Consider the following 18,646-nt stretch of genomic DNA (forward strand, 5'->3'; position numbering starts at 1 on the left):
CCTGATAAACCCACCCTTAACACCTCACCAATTCCAAGAATCCTTACCCAATTATAATCCTTTCCCACCCTTTCAGCCCTCCAATAAACCTTCTCCCAAACCTTCTCCCAATTCACCCCAGTTTCACACTGACATCACACACTGTAAAACACCTCAATTACAGTTCCAAACCCTCCAGCCCCACCAATATCACAGTCCCCACAGAACCATCCACTCCCACACGTGTCCTCACCCACCCACCCCCTATAAAAACCCGTCACTCCTCCGTTATGAAATCCCCAATTTCCCACCACTTAAACAAACCGCCAACCTAAAAAAACTCCTCCTTCAACTTCTTCCGATATCTCCCGCACCTCCCGAAACCGGAAGTGCCTCTCTCTAACCCTCGTGTTCCTCCGCCTCCCTCCCCAACTGTAACAAACTTCCAACCCGCTTTCCCCCACACAAATTACCACCAAACTTCAATTACCCCCCCCCCCCCCACGGTTCTCCGTTTCTCTTCCCCCCTCACCTCCGCGAAACTGAAAGTGACGCGAATAGCCGCTCCTCAAAGTACCGTCGCCGATACACGCTCACGCAGCCGCTCCCCCCACTCTTAAAACCCACTTCCGCCCCTCGTTTCGCCGCCCCCACACACAAAAACACCCCCAACCCAATCTTTTTCCACACACCTCCTCCCCTATTCCACCGTTTACTTCACCTCAGCAAAACCGGAAGTGGCGTCGCGAATCGCTAATCTATTGAAATACCAAGCCTCTCACAGTCCCACCTCAGGTAAGCACAAATTACTTCCGTTTTTCCTTTTTAAAACCTTCAAAAAATCCTTCAACTACCTTCCAACCACCCTCCCCCTCTCCTACCTAACTAACTATCCTTTCCAGCGCCAAATTCCTCCTATCCTGTCCTTTTCTTCCTAACCAATCCAATTCCTTTTCCTTCAACCAATCCCCTTTTCTTTCCCTTTGTTGCTGCCCTGCCAGCCTCCAATTAATTCACCCCACTACCCTCTCTTTCCCCTCCCCCCACCCCTCATCAATCTAACTTGGCTGCTTCTCTCTCAGCCAATGTTATCACCCTCACTAATTAACAGTGAGGGTTTCCTTATATGACTAATTTAAATACCTTTGTGTTTACATCAACCAGTATGTCAAGGTCACCCCACTCTCCCTTACCTCCGCTTTGGTCCTATGTGACGTGTCCCGCTAACTTACACAGTGCTCCCTCTGGCCTCCTGACAGCTGCGCGTGCTAATGTGGGGGAGGCTGGATTTGGGTTGATGCTACTCGGGTCTGCCCCTCACTGACATCATACTCTGGGTCTTCTTCTGCAGTCGTTTTCTCTCTCTTTGTCTTGCAACAGGTTGTACTGGTTCCAGTGTCCTGTACAGCATCTGCTTCCAGCCCAGGTTCCAGCTTCTAGTTCCAGCCCTGAGTCACAGCTTCCAGCTCAGCTGCAACTTCCAGCGCTGGTTCACGGCTTCTAGTTCCGCTACAACTTCCAGCCTGCGTTCCAGCTCCAGCACAGCCTGGGCTTCCAGCACAGCTCCTGTTTCCAGCACGTCCTGATTCCAGCTCAGCTCCTGCTTCCAGTCCTGGTTCCAGTTCCAGCACTGCTTTGGCTTCAAGCACAGCTTCAGCATCCAGTTCTGGGTACAGCTTCCTGCTTTCCTCAATGCCTCTACTGGAACAATCCCAGGGACTCGCCCATCACTGTTTCACCATGGTCCAAGGGGTCATTCATGCTGAAATGTGACACAGTACCTCTCTTTTGAACTTTAGATCTCTCATCTTGTTTGTATTTGCACATGTGCATTGCAGAAGTTAGATAAATCTGGTCTTATGTTGACCAAGATGCTCATATCACATCTCAGCTGGATTACTGTAACACTGGGTATGTCAGCCCCCCACAGCTACTTCTTCAATGTCTTCAATCAGTACAAAATATCACAATCTGACTTTTCTGCCATGCACATAGGTCTGATCATATCATACCACTCCTCTGTTGCCATCACTGGCTTCCAGTCATGTTGCAAATTCAGTTCAAACTCTTGACACAAAGCTGTTTCTACCAATTTCCCTCCCAATTTGACTGAATTTATCATCCCATACTAATCTTTCTGTCTTTAACTTTAATCAAATTCCTTGTGGCTTTTCAAACCTCCATCTTCATCGATGCAACTTGGTACTGCTAGACGTGCAACATTTTTCTTTTTGGCTTCTATTTTGTGGAATTCAGGTGGAAGTTATCAGTATGGGCTACCATTAAGACAGGTTATTTTACTATTAGCCCAGGTTATTAGTTACTATTGCATAAAGTGAAACTTCTACTCAAACAACAGTTATCAGTAAAATTGCCCATCTAAATGGTAGTCCATATTGATAATTCCCCCCATTAGTATCCATGTAGCCACTGAGTGGGGTATGTACTTGCTGAAAAAAGAGAGGACCTGGAGAGAGAAAGAAAAAGTTAAAAAAAAAAATCTAATTTGAACTATACATACAGAGTAACATTTCCCATCCTGTTATTTCTTGGAAAGCTACAATTAATGACCTGTAGATCAATTTTAAGAAGGATTTCTGTGATTTCCAGCAGCAGGTAACCACATAAATTCTCTCTCCATATAATTGCAATACGGCATACAGATAGTAGGTGTTGAATTTTTGACTGACCAGCTTTATGACACCCTGGGGGTGAGGGATGGACAAAGCCAGGTCAGTAATAATAAGTATCCTATGCAAGACAATTTTATAAACAAGGCGCCAAGATTTAGGTATCAAATATGTATGTAAGTGATTAGAGTATTGGCATATTCACTGATATGTTCATACACAAATGCCAATATTCTGCATGTGCACTGTTCTGTAACTATATGAATATCTTTAATAGTGCATAGTCAAAAGGTAGCGCACACATGGGTAGAGTCTGGGTGGGTCACAGGCAGGGCTCACATTGACACACACAACTTATAAAATATTGTGCATATCTTCAGCATTTAATTGTGAGCATTTATCCCAACTCTATGACTGATGTATGTGCTCACATGTATATGCATATGTAGGGACTAACCACAATAACCAAGTCTCGGGAGAAGACCGGCAAAGAGTGAGAAGCACAAATAAAGCACAATACTGGCAGCAAATAGAAAATGAAATCAGAGATAATGAATTATGCAAAATCACCCAAAATGATGGTAAAGTATTTAAGTATTATTATTTGTTACATTTGTATCCCACATTTTCCCACCTTTTGCAGGCTCAATGTGGCTTACATTTTACCGTTAACGGTGTTAGCCGATTCCGGTCTGAACAAGTACATGGTATGAATGAATACAAAGTGATATTGTGGTAGAATGGGGTACATGCATGGTAGGTACAATTGGGGGGAACTTAGAGAGGGAGAGGAGAGGAAGAGACAGGTAATGTCTATTATGGTCTTTGGTTACATTGTGTCGCAAGTGTTTGGTATTTTATGTTGGGTCGGAGGGGTATGCTCTTCTGAAAAGGTCTGTCTTTAGTGCTTTCCGGAAATTTAGGTGGTCGAGCATAGTTCAAGGATTAAAGATAACTCACACTAGCCCTAATCCTGAAACTAATAGGATACCTAACACTCCCAAGCCCTCAAGAGGACAGCAGTTCAACCTGGCAGATGATAACTCATGAACTCTGGATCTGCAGCAGTCAGGAACTAGTGATGGGTCACAACCAGGAATTCAGGCAGTAGGTAAGCTCTTCCCAGCTGGGCAAGAGCAAGCAGGAAAGTGATGCCACAGATTAACGAGCCTTCATCGAGTGGCCAGCTGACAGCATCTATCTCAGGCTGCATCAGATAACAGCTAGCTGATAACAGCTTCAAGGAAGGGGGTCTTATACCCTCTCCTCTGGCTTTGGTGCCATGTTGTCCAGCATAAGATGTCATGGTGGTTTCCACTGTTGTGTTTTGGGGGCCTAAGGAGCCAGATCTTGCTGGCATAGATGTTCCCTTCTTGTCCTAAGCACAGTAAACAAAGTTGCAATGAACACCTGTTTTGCCTCTGTCAGCCTTGATGTCTCAGCAAGGTCTTTGAGGCCTATTAGAGATGCCAGCCTGGAAACTGACATGGCCAAAGTCTGTAAAAAGTCTGGTTCACACTGTAGAATAGTGCTTCATGGTAGTGCCCTATGCAGGGACTTTGTCCCTACACATACACAGGTATATACCCACTTATGCTGGTTTCTGTAAAGGAGGGTAGGCGATTACCAGTTGCCCTCCAGTCACCTATATACAGGTTCCATCGTGGTGATATTCAGCCTGTATACAGATAGCCTGTGCTTTTAAGTTTAGGCCTAAAACCATAGGGATAATGGCTGGCAGCCTGAGATTATTCCTTACTACGGTAGTAAAAAAGGCCCGTTTCTGACACAAATGAAACGGGCGCTAGCAAGGTTTTCCTTGGAGTGTGTATGTTTGGGAGAGTGTATGTGAGAGTAACTGTTTGAGAGTCAGAGTGAAAGTGTGAGTGTGTGAGAGAGAGAGTGAGTCTGGGTGTGAGTGTGTTTGTGAGAGAGTGTGTGTGTGAGAATGAGAGTGTGTGCAAGTGTGTATGTGAGACACAGTGTGAGAGAGAGTGTGTGTGTGTGTGGGCGAGAGAGTGTGTGTGAGACACAGATTCTCTGTGAGAGTGAGTGTATGAGACCAAGCGAGTGTGTGAGTGACTGTGTGGCACATAGAGAGTGAATGTGATACAGTGTGAGACAGAGTGTGTGAGAGTGAGAATCAGAAAGACATTGTATATGAGAGAGAGAGTGTGAGCCGTGCCCTCCCAATCCATGGCCATCTGTCCCCTGCCCCCTCCATTCATCCTTTTCCAGCAATTCCCCTATCTCCCTGAGCCCTGCCCTCCCAATCCATGGCCATCCATGTTTCTCTGTCACCTGCCCCCTCCATTCATCCCTATCCAGCATTTCCCCTCTCTGCCTGAGGCCTGCCCTGCAATCCATATCCATCCATGTCCATCTGTCCCCTCCATTCATCCCTATCCAGCAATTCCCCTCTCCCTGAGTCCTGCCCTTCCAATCCATGTCCATCCATGCTCCTCTGTCACCTGGCCCCTCCATTTTTCCCTATCCAGCATTTCCCCTCTCTGCCTGAGGCCTGCCCTGCAATCCATATCCATCCATGCCCATCTGTCCCCTCCATTCATCCCTATCCAGCAATTTCCCTCTCCCTGAGTCCTGCCCTTCCAATCCATGCCCATCCATGCTCATCTGTCACCTGGCCCCTCCATTTTTCCCTATCCAGCAATTCCCCTCTCTCCCTGAGCCCTGCCCTCCCAATCCATGCCCATCCATGCTCCTCTGTCCCCTGCCCCCTCCATTCATCCCTTTCCAGCAATTTCCCTCTCTCCCTGAGGGATGCCCTCCCAATCCATGCCCATCCATGCTCCTCTGTCCCCTGCCCCCTCCATTCATCCCTTTCCAGCAATTTCCCTCTCTCCCTGAGGGATGCCCTCCCAATCCATGCCCATCCATGCTCCTCTGTCCCCTGCCCCCTCCATTCTTCCTTTTCCTGTAATTCCCCTCTCTTCCTTCCATGACCCCCCCCTCGCATCCATGCTCCTCTCTGTCCCATGTCCCAGCCTGGCCCGCCCTCTTCTTCCCCCCCCCCTCTTCGCATCCATGCTGTCGTTTTTCCCCTGCCCTCCTGCTCCCAATGTTCAACTTTGCTGCCCACCCTCTTCTATCCCCCCAACATCCCTTTTCTTTTGGTTTTTTTTTTTAAATTTACCTCCGTGGTGGCGGTTCCAGCAGCGCAGCGTCAGGGAAGGAGGCGGTGTTTCCGACGTCTAGCCTTCCCTTCGCTGTGTTCCGCCTTCTTCTGACATCATCATTGACGTCAGAAGAAGGCGGAACACAGCGAAGGGAAGGCTAGAGACGTCGGGAGCGCCGCCTCCTTCCCTGACGCTGCGCTGCCGGAACCGTCACCACAGAGGTAAATCTAATATACTAAAACGCACCATACGTGGGTGCGATCAGTTTGTTTTTTTTCTGCCCTCGCGATCCGTGTGTTTTCCCCACCCTCGACGTCATGACGTTTGACGCGAGGGCGAGGCAGAGACGGCTGGGTGGCTTCACACCACGAACGCCACGAACCCTTCAGGAAGTGTTTTAGTGACTTCAGAACGTTGTCCTCATTAGAACGTTCACGGTGCGTTTTATTATATTAGATATTCAGTGTCAATGCCTATCCTTATAGCAGTTCTTAATTTATTTATTTTTCAAACTCTGCAGCTGGCCTTTAAAAGCACACACTGGCTATAGACTTTGAAAATAGTTCCACAGCTTTCTTTCCATCTTTCAGTGAGTGATTGTCTGATCTTCATTGTCTTTACAGTTTTAATAAAGAAAACTATTTCGATTACCTGGCCATTGTTTCTGCAGTGGAGGAGATTAACAATAGCTCCGAGCTCTTACCCAACGTCACACTAGGGTTTCATCTTTACGAATCTTACCTGAACCCATCCTTTCTGTTTGGGGATGTCATGAGTATATTTACCGGTATGGACACCTCGGTTCCTAATTACCGCTGCAAATCATCTGGCACGCTGGCTGCTATCATTGAAGGCCTTCAATCAGAGGAATCAAATCAGATGTCCAATATTTTCAGGATGTACCACTATCCACAGGTAAAGGGACTGTTCTGTTTTCTTTTACTGTTTAATCCATTAAGAAAAGAGTGAAGTATGGGGAATGCTGTGATACATCAGTTTCAATTAAAAAGAGCATTAGAATGGGGAAGTGGCTAATTGCATTTAGGTCTTCTTTTCAGTGTCTATATTTGGGCCCTTTTGCTAAGCCGCGTAAGCATCAACGCGTGCCCAACACGCGACAAAACGGAGTTACTGCCTGGCTACCGCATGGCTCTTGCAGTAATTTCATTTTTGGCACGCGTCTGATACGCACGTCCAAAAAATATTCGGACGTGTGTATCGGGCACATGCCAAGTGACATTTGGCACACGTAGGTCATTACCGCCTGGTTACCATGTAAGACTTTGCCGCTAGGTCAATGGCTGGCAGTAAGGTCTCAGACCCAAAATGGATGTGCGGCAATTTTCATTTTGCTGCATGTCCATTTTTGGCAAAAATTTTAAAAAGGCATTTTTTGCAGGTGCGCTTAAAAAATGATTCTGCGTGCGCCCAAAAAATGCATCTACATTACTGCAGACCATTTTTCAGCGCACCTTAGTAAAAGGACCCCTAAGCTGTGTTACAAAGTGGCGTTAGCATGCCCTTACATGGGGTTTCCCTGCATGCTAAGGACATTTTTACCATGACCGTAAAAATGGCCTTTTTAAAATTTTTACATTAGTGACCATGGTTAATGTTGCCATTAGTGTGTGGCCATTGAAAAAATTAGACCATAAGGGCTCACACACTATTCCTGTGCTAATCAGTAAGGAAGGAATTCAAAAATTGAGCTGAAAAATTGGTGCTGATAAAACTGAGCACTATGCACGTATTCTATACAGGGAACACACCCTTTGCAGAATAGCATTTGGTGTGGATCCCACAGCTAACCTTTGGGCACCGACGCTTCTTCGCTAACCTGCAGTGTCCCTTTATAAAAGGAGCCCTAAATTTTCTGCTGAACAAAATCACCTAAATGTAGGAGCTTAAAAGTTTGTAGAAATCATTTAAGGTGACAAAGATGATGATGGATTAATTATTCTTATTATTTTTTAAACAGATCAGTTTCATCTCGCAGAGTCTTCTAATGAGTGACACAGTTAAGTTTCCATTTTTCTACCAGACTGCCCCCAGTGAAATACACCTCTATGCTGGGATAATCAGGTTACTGAAGCATTTTGGCTGGACCTGGGTTGCTATTGTTGCATCCAATGATGAAAGCAGCCTGAGGGCGGCTCAGATCCTGAGACAAAGGATTGAGCAGAATGGTGCCTGCATTGGATTCATAGAAATCTTCAGTCGGAGCAATCTCAGGCCAGAGAGAAAATCTAAAACAAAAAAGATTAACATGTCATCAATTAAAGTGTTTATTCTCTTTACTAATGCAGAGGGTCTAAGCTATCTACCCCTTCCTATGTTCTTTTCTGGCAAAGTCTGGGTCACTAAAACTGAACTGAATTTACCCTTGAAATTTGAAAAAAAAATGACTTTAAACAACAACACTTTATCATTTGTACTTGTACAGAAGAAGATCCCAAGCTTTACAAAATTTATCCAGGAGGTGAACTTTTCCCTGTTTTCAAGTGATAAGCTCACTGCGCAGTGGTGGAGGGGCCTGTGTGACAGCCAGTGTCCGAAATACCTAAAAAGATCCTGCAGATCTGATGTAGAATTGTCATCTTTCCAAACCTGCAACACCAACTACATTAGGAACAGCAATAGTGTATATAACGCTGTGTACGCCCTGGCACATGCACTGCATGATATGCTCATGTCTGGCTCGAGAAACAACACCACATGGAGTAGAGAAATGTTGAAATTATCTGATTATTTACCATGGAAGGTAACATCATTTGTTATATTGTGTTGTTCAGAAGAAAGAGAAAGTGAGACAAAGCAAGCTGTGAAAGGAAAGGCTTTGAGCAAAAGGAGGCCGGGGGCACTGGAGACTCTGGGTGTCTTTTACTAAGGCACGCTCACGTTTTTAGCGCGCGCAAAAATTGTGGGTGCGCTAAACGTTAGAGACGCCCATAGGAATACATTGTCGTCTCTAATGTTTAGCACGCGCTAAAAACGTAAGCGCGCCTTAGTAAAAGACCCTATCTGTGATCCCAAAGAGACACTGAAACCCCATGATCACAGAATGATTTCATGATAAGATTCTTTACAAGAAGAATAGCCAAAGTGGGGAAATCATGCAAAGCATGGTTAATGTAATTCTGTTCACCTTTTCACCAAATATACCCCCTAATTCTATCAAAAGTGCTAAAAAAGGCACGTGCAAATATAGGCATGCACCCAAATTTTGTGCATATCTTAATTGAATGATGAGTGTAATAGCACCAATAATTGGCTTTTTAACAAGCCATTATTGGCGCTAATTGGCATCTATTAAGATATACTTGCATAAATTTAGGCGCATGATTTTATAACATCCTGGAAAAGGGGTCATAAAAACGGGAGTGTCATGGGAGGTTAAGGGCGGTGCACGGGCATGCATTTGGGTTATATGTGCAATTATCGAATAAGGGGGCTCCAGAATAAACTGCTATGGATTTACAGCCTGTCTCACTGACACAGACTACCCAGTAATTACTGTGGATTTTTTTTTATTCGTATTAAGTAAATGAAACCTGTATTAGAGGAGCTAAATTCTACAATGATTAAGGAATATACAATGTTTAGCTATATACACACAATGATTAGAAACAATCATAAACAATCATTACATCACTGGTCTCTACATCTAAGCAATGCAAAGAGTTCTTAGACCAGGAAAAGAAACAATACATACACTATACATACAATCATCACTGGTTCTTACGTTATCCAGGCTCTTATCATCAGCTGGGGGGGGCCTGTTACAGCGAAGGCCAGGAGCTTTTTAGACCAGGAACAGATCCTCTGCATAGTACATACGTTACTCACAGATGAGCTCCCACTCTGCTGTGACAAGCCCTCCCTTTTTATTAGGCTCTGAGCTCATGTTCAGAGCTAGGGAAAGTTACAGAATGCTTCTAAGGAAAATTATAGAATGCTTCTCTGTTTAGGTAAACAAGCCATACTGTGGGAACGTGGTCACATGCTCCCCAACTCCAGGTGGCCAGCCTGGAGCTGGAAACAAATGCCATCCTCCCCTTCACATACCAAATTAGTTAGAGCTGTGTCTTATCTTCTGCATTCCAACTTATTTTTACACAATCAAAGTTAAACAATCATTTTTAAACAGAATTACTTCTAATCAACAATACAGACCTCGAGTGCACTGGTCGATCAAGATAAAGATGAAAAACAATCTTTAAAATTCACTTCCATTACAATCGGTCCTTGATTTTCAACTCTGTCTGAACAACAGTCCATACATAAAACAACAAAAAAAACCAAAACAGATTATACAAATGAATAATATACTGAGCACTAATTTCAACAAACACACTAAAATTAACAGGAAGTACAATTCAAGGGCAAATGGTAATAATACTGCCCACTAATAACTAACCAAAATTCAGTATTACAAATAATACACACTGCTTAGTTATATTAAACTACACAATTTGCCCATAAAAAAAGGTCAGTGCACAAGGCAGTATTTAAAATTATTAATCAGGTTGTGGAAGGAACCCACTGGTGAAATTCACCTCAACAAGTGTTCAGAGTTAGTCATCTTGAGCCTTATTCCATTGTATAAGGGCAAATAAATGTTACAACATGCAAGTAGTAAATTATGCTATATTAATTTCTACTTGTAAACTATCTGATTATAATAAACTATGAGTATAATAAAATAAACCCTTATCATATTGCAAAATAATAAGCTGATTAATGTCAGTTCTAATACATTCTGTTTTGTCTAAAGTTTCAGCATCAATAGCCTTTATTATCTCTACACTTGTACTAAAAACTCCTAACAGTGTATCATACCAAGCTCATTTTACTCTACAATTAAGGCAATTAAAAGTACTACAGTTTTTACATAGGTCTTCATAGGTGTAGTGTTCACACAAGAAGAATATAAACATTTGCTAATGGTGTAAATGTCAACAATGTCCGCATTTTTGGGTCAACAATGCTGTATTGTCTGTCTCTGACTTGTGCAAGTCATATTCTTTCCATATTTGAGTGTTGTTGACAGTTGCCCATAGGACACATCTAGCTGGCTGAACATGTGTAATTATCTTGTTGTCAGATTTCACTCTGATTCTTCCACTGCCAAATCAGCTTGCCTTGTCTTTTGGTGGTAAGATGTAGTTGTCCACCGGGGGTAATGGCAATACCCAAAGACACCATAAGAAGGAGGATTATACTGACTCTTACAAGGATCTATAAATGAAACATATTAACAGATTAATTACTCTCTAAGATAACATTTATTCGCTGAGACATAAGTCCATTTTTCCCGCCCAGATCAGAGGATCAGGATGGTATTGTCCGCCCCTTGGGCAATAATTTTAGCAGGCTGTGGGGGCCCATTTTCTTGGGTAACCCACACCTTTGCACCTGCAGATAGATTAGTGGATCCAAAGCCTTTATCCCCTCATGTGGTAAAGGTGGTGGGTGGATCCACCTTCACAATTCCAATTAAGCAATTCTTTCATTAGCCTGAATTAACACATCATGTGGACCTTGGTTATTAAGTTTAACCCTTACTTCTCCTTGATAGTCTGTATCAATCACCCCTCCCAAAACCTGTATTCCTTTCACTGCCAGGCTTGAACGGGGGGCTATCAATCCGAAATATCCTGTTGGGATAGCCACCCCTATTCCTGTATTTATTACTTGAATATCTTTTTCTAACAATTTAGCCATTTGTAGAGCATATAAATCCAGCCCTGCTGCTCCTGGAGTGGCCCTGTAGGGCATCATAGCTCCTGCTGTAATTTCCCAATATCCTAATTGGTCATGTTTGATAGTCAAGACTTGTAGATTAGGAGTAACCATTCACATTAGGGGTGTTTCTGCTTCCCCAATAGGCCGATTATTAAGTATCCTTAAGGCCTCTACCAAATTTACTTTTGAGCAGTCCTAACTTCACCCCTTTAACTTATGTGGCCTTAGCTGAATATTGCCGGTGCCTGCATAAGCTCTGGCTCCTCCCCAGCGCTGCCTCTTGGTCCACCCCTGACTGGACGCTCAGAGGTAATATTGAGCAGCACTCTCCACTTTAGTGCCACCCCCCTAAGGAATTCAGACCAGGAGCGGAAGTCATAATCCCCCAAATGTTGTAAATGGTGGGTAAAGTTGTGCTCGCAACTTAATTGATCAACAAGCCAATTAGTGCTGATAATTGGCAACAACTGGAATTTCTGCACACATCTGGTTCTGTAATGGAGTGCGCCTAAATCCTATCACGCGTAACTCTTTGGGGACATGATCAGGGTCATTCCGGGGGGGGGGGCATTGCAAACTTTTATGAGCATTGATATAGAATCAACCCAAACTGTACCTAACTTAGATGCCAGTATTTAGACCTGCTTATACCAAGCCTAATTGCAGGCACCTACAGTTAGGAGCAGCTTAGTACTAAGCATGATTCTATAAAGGACGTGAACTTATCAGAACCAATTTATAGGTGATCCTTATAGAATTTACTACACTGTGGATAGGTATGACAAGAGACTCTAAATTGTAATGAGAAAAAAGGTGCCAGATAATATGAAAAACACAATATTCCTGAAAGTGGAAAATAACTTTAAATCTGTCAAGAAATATAATCACATGTGGCAGTGTAGTGTCAATAATGGAGATCATATACAGAGGCCCATGAAAGAAAATGTAGCAATAGGTTACTGAGGGGCCCCTTTTACTAAGACCTGACTAAAAGTGGCCTGCACTGATGTAGGCGCATGTTTTGGACGCGCGCTAGTCCATTTCCTCAACGTGCCTGGAAAAAAGGTGCTTTTTTTGTGCCAGAAAATGGACGTGCTGCAAAATTTAAACCAGCATGTGTCCATTGTTGGCCTGAGACCTTACCGCCACCCACTGACTTAGCGGTAAGGTCTCACGCGCTAACTGAGCGGTAAGGGTTCAATGCATGTAAACTGCCGATTACTGCAAGGTAAGCGCCATATGGTAGAAAATAGAAAATGGGCGTGCACTAAAAATGGAATTACCGCCCAGGTCACATGGTAGCAGGGTGGTAGTGCCAATTTGAGGCACCTACTCACCTTAGTAAAAGGGCCCCTGAATCAAAGCCACAAGTTCTCTTATATTCTTAATAAATAATCCTTTCCTCAGTTGTTGGTAGAAAGGAACTAGTTATGAGAAAAGTTAAATAAGCTGTTGACACATAACCATAAAGTGTTCTATATAATACAAATAGCAAAATACATTAATTAAAACCACATTATAAAGAGAAGTATTAGAACATAATTAGACTAGATTTGTTTTTCCTATGGCCCAGCTTTAAGTTTAGTGTTAACATAGATAGTATCCGAATGCCAAGTCTGATGCAGTGCAATCCAGCATAGTGGCCAGTAGCTAGAAGATGGAAACATGAGAGACTTGATTATATTTAGTTATGAAATATATAGACACTTCTTATAATATCATATTAATTGTATCAATGAAATTGAATATAAAGTAGAACAGCTGATGAACTGATGGCAGATTTAAGATAATATAATTATCCTAATCAGTCTCTGTCTCCAACAAGTTGAAAATACAAATCTAAATCTGAAAATAAGACAAAGATGATATAAAGCGACATCATCCTTTATGTACCTCTGAGTGTTACTAGAGGAAGAAATGTTGATTGAATTAATAGTAGATGAATGATATCCAAAAGAAATCCTCTTGGCCTCATGACACACATTAATGATTTAGAGGAGAGCTGCTTGAGCCATTGTGAACCAGTAGTAGTCAAGAAAGTTTTCCAAAGTCTTCAATGAATGCTCAAGTATGGCTAACTGCACATTTTGATAATTCAGATCTCAAGGGTCCTTTCACTAAGGTGCACTGAAAAATGGCCTGCGGTAGTGTAGACGTGTTTTGGGTGCGCACAGAATTATTTTTTAGCGCACCTTCAAAAAATGCCTTTTTAAAATTTTTGCCGAAAATGGACATGTGGCAAAATGAAAATGGCCATGCATCCATTTTGGGTCTGAGACCTTACCGCAAACCATTGACCTAGTGGTAAGGTCTCACGCGGTAACCGGGCGTTAATGGTCTACTTGCGTCAAATTCCACTTGATGCGTGTAGCTGCCATGCGTCAGAGAATAAAAAATATTTTTCACATGTGCATAGGTTCAATCATGCCCCCTGCCCCCTATATGGTTATTAAAACGTTAATTGTCCATCCTGTCCCCTACCAAGAAGTAAACACATTACTACCTTGTCGTCCAGCCAGGAGCAGCAGTGGAAGGAGCACCAGCAAGCGGTCAATCAGGACCCCAGTTCTCTGGGAAGTGAGAGGATGCCGGCTGCTGCTGCCTGCTGCACTCTTCCCATTGGCCATGCGTCTGGGCTGGCTCATCACCTTCTCCTGCTTACAGCTTACTTTTGAGCTGCGCTCAGTGCATACATTAAGCATCTTGCCGCTATAGAATTTGTTTTTTTAATAATAGCTTCGGGCTGGGGTCAGGCCAAGCAGGGACACTGGTGTCACTACTACTGCAGCCTGGGACGGGAGGAGGTGGAGCAAGTAGGCGAGATCCCTCAGCCAATCAACATGACGGTAAAAAGGTAGGCTTCATTTGTACCGCGGGTGCTGGGGTTATGACCACTACCACGGGGTGGGGAAATAATCTGTCTGCAACCACGGTAAAACTTTAAAATTTGTTTCCATTCCTGAGGTTTTACTGCAGATTACCGCTCCTGTGTCATTCTCTATTTGTCAGTATATTTTTGTAGTTTTTCTGGATCTATATACAAGGTAGTTTTGGTAGCATAAGTCACAAATATACCAAATCTAGCAATTTTCTATCAAAATGGCCTCTTTTTAGAGGATCTCTCACACCCTGCTTCTGTCAGAGTCAAGCTCCCTAGATCCTTCTTGTCATTAACTTTTAGCAAGGCAGAGGAGGGTGATTATTAGCTCAGCTTTCTTACCCAAATAAGTGACTATTTATCCTGGTAAATTGCTTTGACAATCGCCCTCAATATCTTTATTTTGGTCCCTCTCTTTCTTTCCCTTTCTTTCTCATATATCTATTTTTCTTTTTCTTTCATTCTCTCTGATTTTTAAGCCTATGAAATCTAAAGAAGCATGTATTAGAAATCAAAATTTAAATATGATTCTTGTATCGGCCTTTCTCTTTATTTTTTTTTATATTTTCATAATAATAATCATACTGTCACCTGATTCACACTTGCTTGTCCTATTTTTCAACCACTGATCAGTCTTGTAATATTATGTGCTAAGTGATTATAATATACAAATGGACAAGCACCTAACACATATTAAACAAGATTTAGCAGTGGTTTTAAGATAGGAAAAAGCAGGTATGAATCACTGAGAGACAGTAGAGTTAAAGAGAAAAAAGCAACAGTAATGCCAGTAGTAATCAGCATCATTGGTGCAATCCCCAATAACCTGGACCACCATCTAAACACATTAGGCCAGGGGTGGGCAACCATGGTCCTCGAGAGCCACAACCCAGTTGGGTTTTCAATATTTCCACGATGAATATGCATAAGATCTATTTTCATACAGTGAAACCAGTACATGCAAATCAATCTCATCCATATTCATTGTGGAGATCTTGAGAATTTGACTGGGTTCTGGACCTTGAGGACTGCAGTTGCCCTCCTTTGTGTTAGGTATTAATAAACTTTCCAGCTGTCAACTTCAAAAAGGAGCCCTACTTGGTATAAACCATATTCTATGACGATACCTAAGAACAGCCATACTGGGTCAGGCCTATGGTCCATCTAGCCTAGTATCCTGTTTCCAACAGTGGCCAATCTACTACTACTATTTAGCATTTCTATAGCACTACAAGGCATACGCAGCGCTGCACAAACAAGGTCACAAGTACCTGGCAGAAACCCAAATAGTAGCAACATTTCATGCAACCTTTCTTAGGGCAAGCAGTGGCTTTCCCCATATATATATTATTGCATTTGTACCCCACGCTTTTGCGCTTTCCCACTCATGGCAGGCTCAATGCGGCTTACATGGGGCAATGGAGGGTTAAGTGACTTGCCCAGAGTCACAACGAGCTGCCTGTGCCGGGAATCGAACTCAGTTCCTCAGTTCCCCAAGACCAAAGTCCACCACCCAACCACTAGGCCACTCCTTCACTCTGTCTCAATAGCAGACTATGAACTTTTCCTCCAGAAATTTGGCCAAACCTTTTTTAAACCCTGATATGCTAACCACTGTGACTACATCTTACGGCAATGAGTTCCAGAAATTTATTTTATTTTTTTATTTATAAACATTTAAATTTTTACAAGCGATAAAACAACTTGCCAGAAATACAGAGAAAGTAATATATAGGAATTATTTCAGTCAGGTAATTCTATTCTCTTCCTTAGACCACTAAATAGGGAGAGTGAGACAAGACAAGGAGATCAATTAAACAGTAAACAGAAAAAAAAGTGGTATTAACCTGATTATCCCCAGATATTACTCATCTAATTCATTATTCCACATTGATCATCTGGTTGGCTTCTTCAAGGCCAATACGGTGTATAGTCAAATCATTTCATTGAAAACATACTTATTGTCCAATATTAGTTAGAGGATCTCCAGAGGAAATCCGGGAAATTATAGACCAGTGAGTCTGACGTCGGTACCGGGCAAAATGGTAGAGGCTATTATCAAGAATAAAATTACAGAGCACATACAAAAACATGGGCTGATGAGACAAAGTCAGCACGGATTTAGTGAATGGAGGTCTTGCCTCACCAATCTACTGCATTTTTTTGAGGGGGTGAACAAACATGTGGACAATGGAGAGCCGGTGGATATTGTGTATCTGAATTTTCAAAAGGCGTTTGACAAAGTGCCTCATGAAAGACTCCTGAGGAAACTGGAGAGTCATGGGATCGGAGGTAGGGTATTACTATGGATTAAGAGCTGGTTCAAAACTCTGCTGCCCGTCTCGTCTTCCGCCAGGGTCGCTTTACTCATACTACCCCTCTCCTCAAGTCGCTTCACTGGCTCCCTATCTGTTTTCGCATCCTGTTCAAACTTCTTCCACTAACCTATAAATGTACTCACTCTGCTGCTACCCAGTATCTCTCCACACTCGTCCTTCCCTATACCCCTTCCCGTGCACTTTGCTCCATGGATAAATCCTTCTTATCTGTTCCCTTCTCCACTACTGCCAACTCCAGACTTCGTGCCTTCTGTCTTGCTGCACCCTACGCCTGGAATAAACTTCCTGAGCTCCTACGTCTTGCCCCATCCTTGGCCACCTTTAAATCTAGACTGACAGCCCACCTCTTTAACATTGCTTTTGACTCGTAACCAATTGTAACCACTCGCCTCCACCTACCCTCCTCTCTTCCTTCCCGTTCACATTAATTGATTTGATTTGCTTACTTTATTTACGTTTTTGTCTATTAGATTGTAAGCTCTTTGAGCTGGGACTGTCTTTCTTCTATGCTTGTGCAGCGCTGCGTATGCCTTGTAGCGCTATAGAAATGCTAAATAGTAGTAGTAGTAGTAGTGGTTGAAAGATAGGAAGCAAAGAGTAGGGTTGAATGGTCAGTATTCTCAGTGAAGAAGGGTAGTTAGTGGGGTCCCTCAGGGGACTGTGTTGGGACCGCTGCTTCTTAACATATTTATAAATGACCTAGAGATGGAAGTAACTAGTGAGGTAATTAAATTTTCAGATGACACAAAATTATTCAGGGTCATCAAGTCGTAGGAGGAGTGTGAAAGATTACAGGAGGACCTCGCGAGACTGGGGGATTGGGCGTGCAAGTGGCAGATGAAGTTCAATGTTGACAAGTGCAAAGTGATGCATGTGGGTAAGAGGAACCCGAATTACAGCTATTTCATGCAAGGTTCCATTTTAGGAGTTACGGACCTAGAAAGGGATCTGGGAGTCATCGTGGATAAGACGTTAAAAACGTCTGCCCAGTGTGCTGTGGCGGCTAAGAAAGCGCACAGAATGTTGAGTATTATTAGGATAGGGATGGAAAACAAACACGAGGATGTTATAATGCTGTTGTATCGCTCCATGGTGCGACCGCACCTCGAGTATTGTGTCCAATTCTGGTCGCCGCATCTCAAAAAAGATATAAAGGAATTAGAAAAGGTGCAGAGAAGGGCGACGAAAATGATAAAGGGAATGGAATGACTTCCCTATGAGGAAAGGCTGAGAAGGTTAAGGCTCTTCAGCTTGGAGAAAAGGCGGCTGAGGGGTGATATGATAGAAGTCTACAAGATAATGAGCGGAGTAGAGCGGACAGATGTGAAGCGTTTGTTTACACTTTCAAACAACAACAAAACCAGGAGACACAAGATGAAGCTAGAATATGGTAGATTTAAAACAAATAGGAGAAGTTTTTCTTTACTCAGCGTGTAGTTAGACTCTGGAACTCGTTGCCGAAGAATGTAGTGACAGCAGCTGGCCTTACGGAATTTAAAGGGGATTTGGACAGATTCCTGAGGGAAAGGTCCATTGAACATTATTAATTTTTTTTTTTTGGGGGGGGGGGGGGGTTGCCAGGTTCTTGAAGCCTGGATTGGCCGCTGTCGGAGGCAGGATGCTGGGCTTGATGGACCCTTGGTCTTTTCCCAGTATGGCGGTGCTTATGTACTTATGTACATTCTTTCTCTTTTAAAAACCAGAAGTTATTTAACAATACATATACTTAAGTCTCTAATTCAGATCCCACTGATATAAGTAATCCCAGTTTTCACAGGCTTCACTCCTTTTAAAGTAATAATTGAGGAAATATTTCTGAGGAAAACTAGGAGTCATACCCGGAACTCTGGGAAAAACAATAATCTCAATATTAATCATCTATAATAATGCTCATTTTATTATTCAAAGTTTCTGGTCTATTATCATTTTCAAGATCAT

At 42.9% G+C, this 18,646-nt stretch overlaps 1 protein-coding gene across 1 annotated transcript in view; it reads left to right on the forward strand.

Annotated features, from left to right (window-relative positions):
• Positions 1-2,697: 2,697 nt before the first annotated feature.
• LOC115464527 (vomeronasal type-2 receptor 26-like) overlaps positions 2,698-18,646 on the forward strand; it is a 30,643-nt gene continuing 14,694 nt past the window's right edge. The window contains exons 1-2 of the mRNA XM_030194894.1: positions 2,698-2,711; positions 6,370-6,661. Coding sequence (XP_030050754.1) covers positions 2,698-2,711; positions 6,370-6,661 — 306 coding nt within the window. The remainder of the gene's footprint in view (positions 2,712-6,369; positions 6,662-18,646) is intronic.

The sequence above is a fragment of the Microcaecilia unicolor genome, chromosome 3, assembly GCF_901765095.1.
Source record: "Microcaecilia unicolor chromosome 3, aMicUni1.1, whole genome shotgun sequence".
NCBI classification, from domain to species: Eukaryota; Metazoa; Chordata; class Amphibia; order Gymnophiona; family Siphonopidae; genus Microcaecilia; species Microcaecilia unicolor.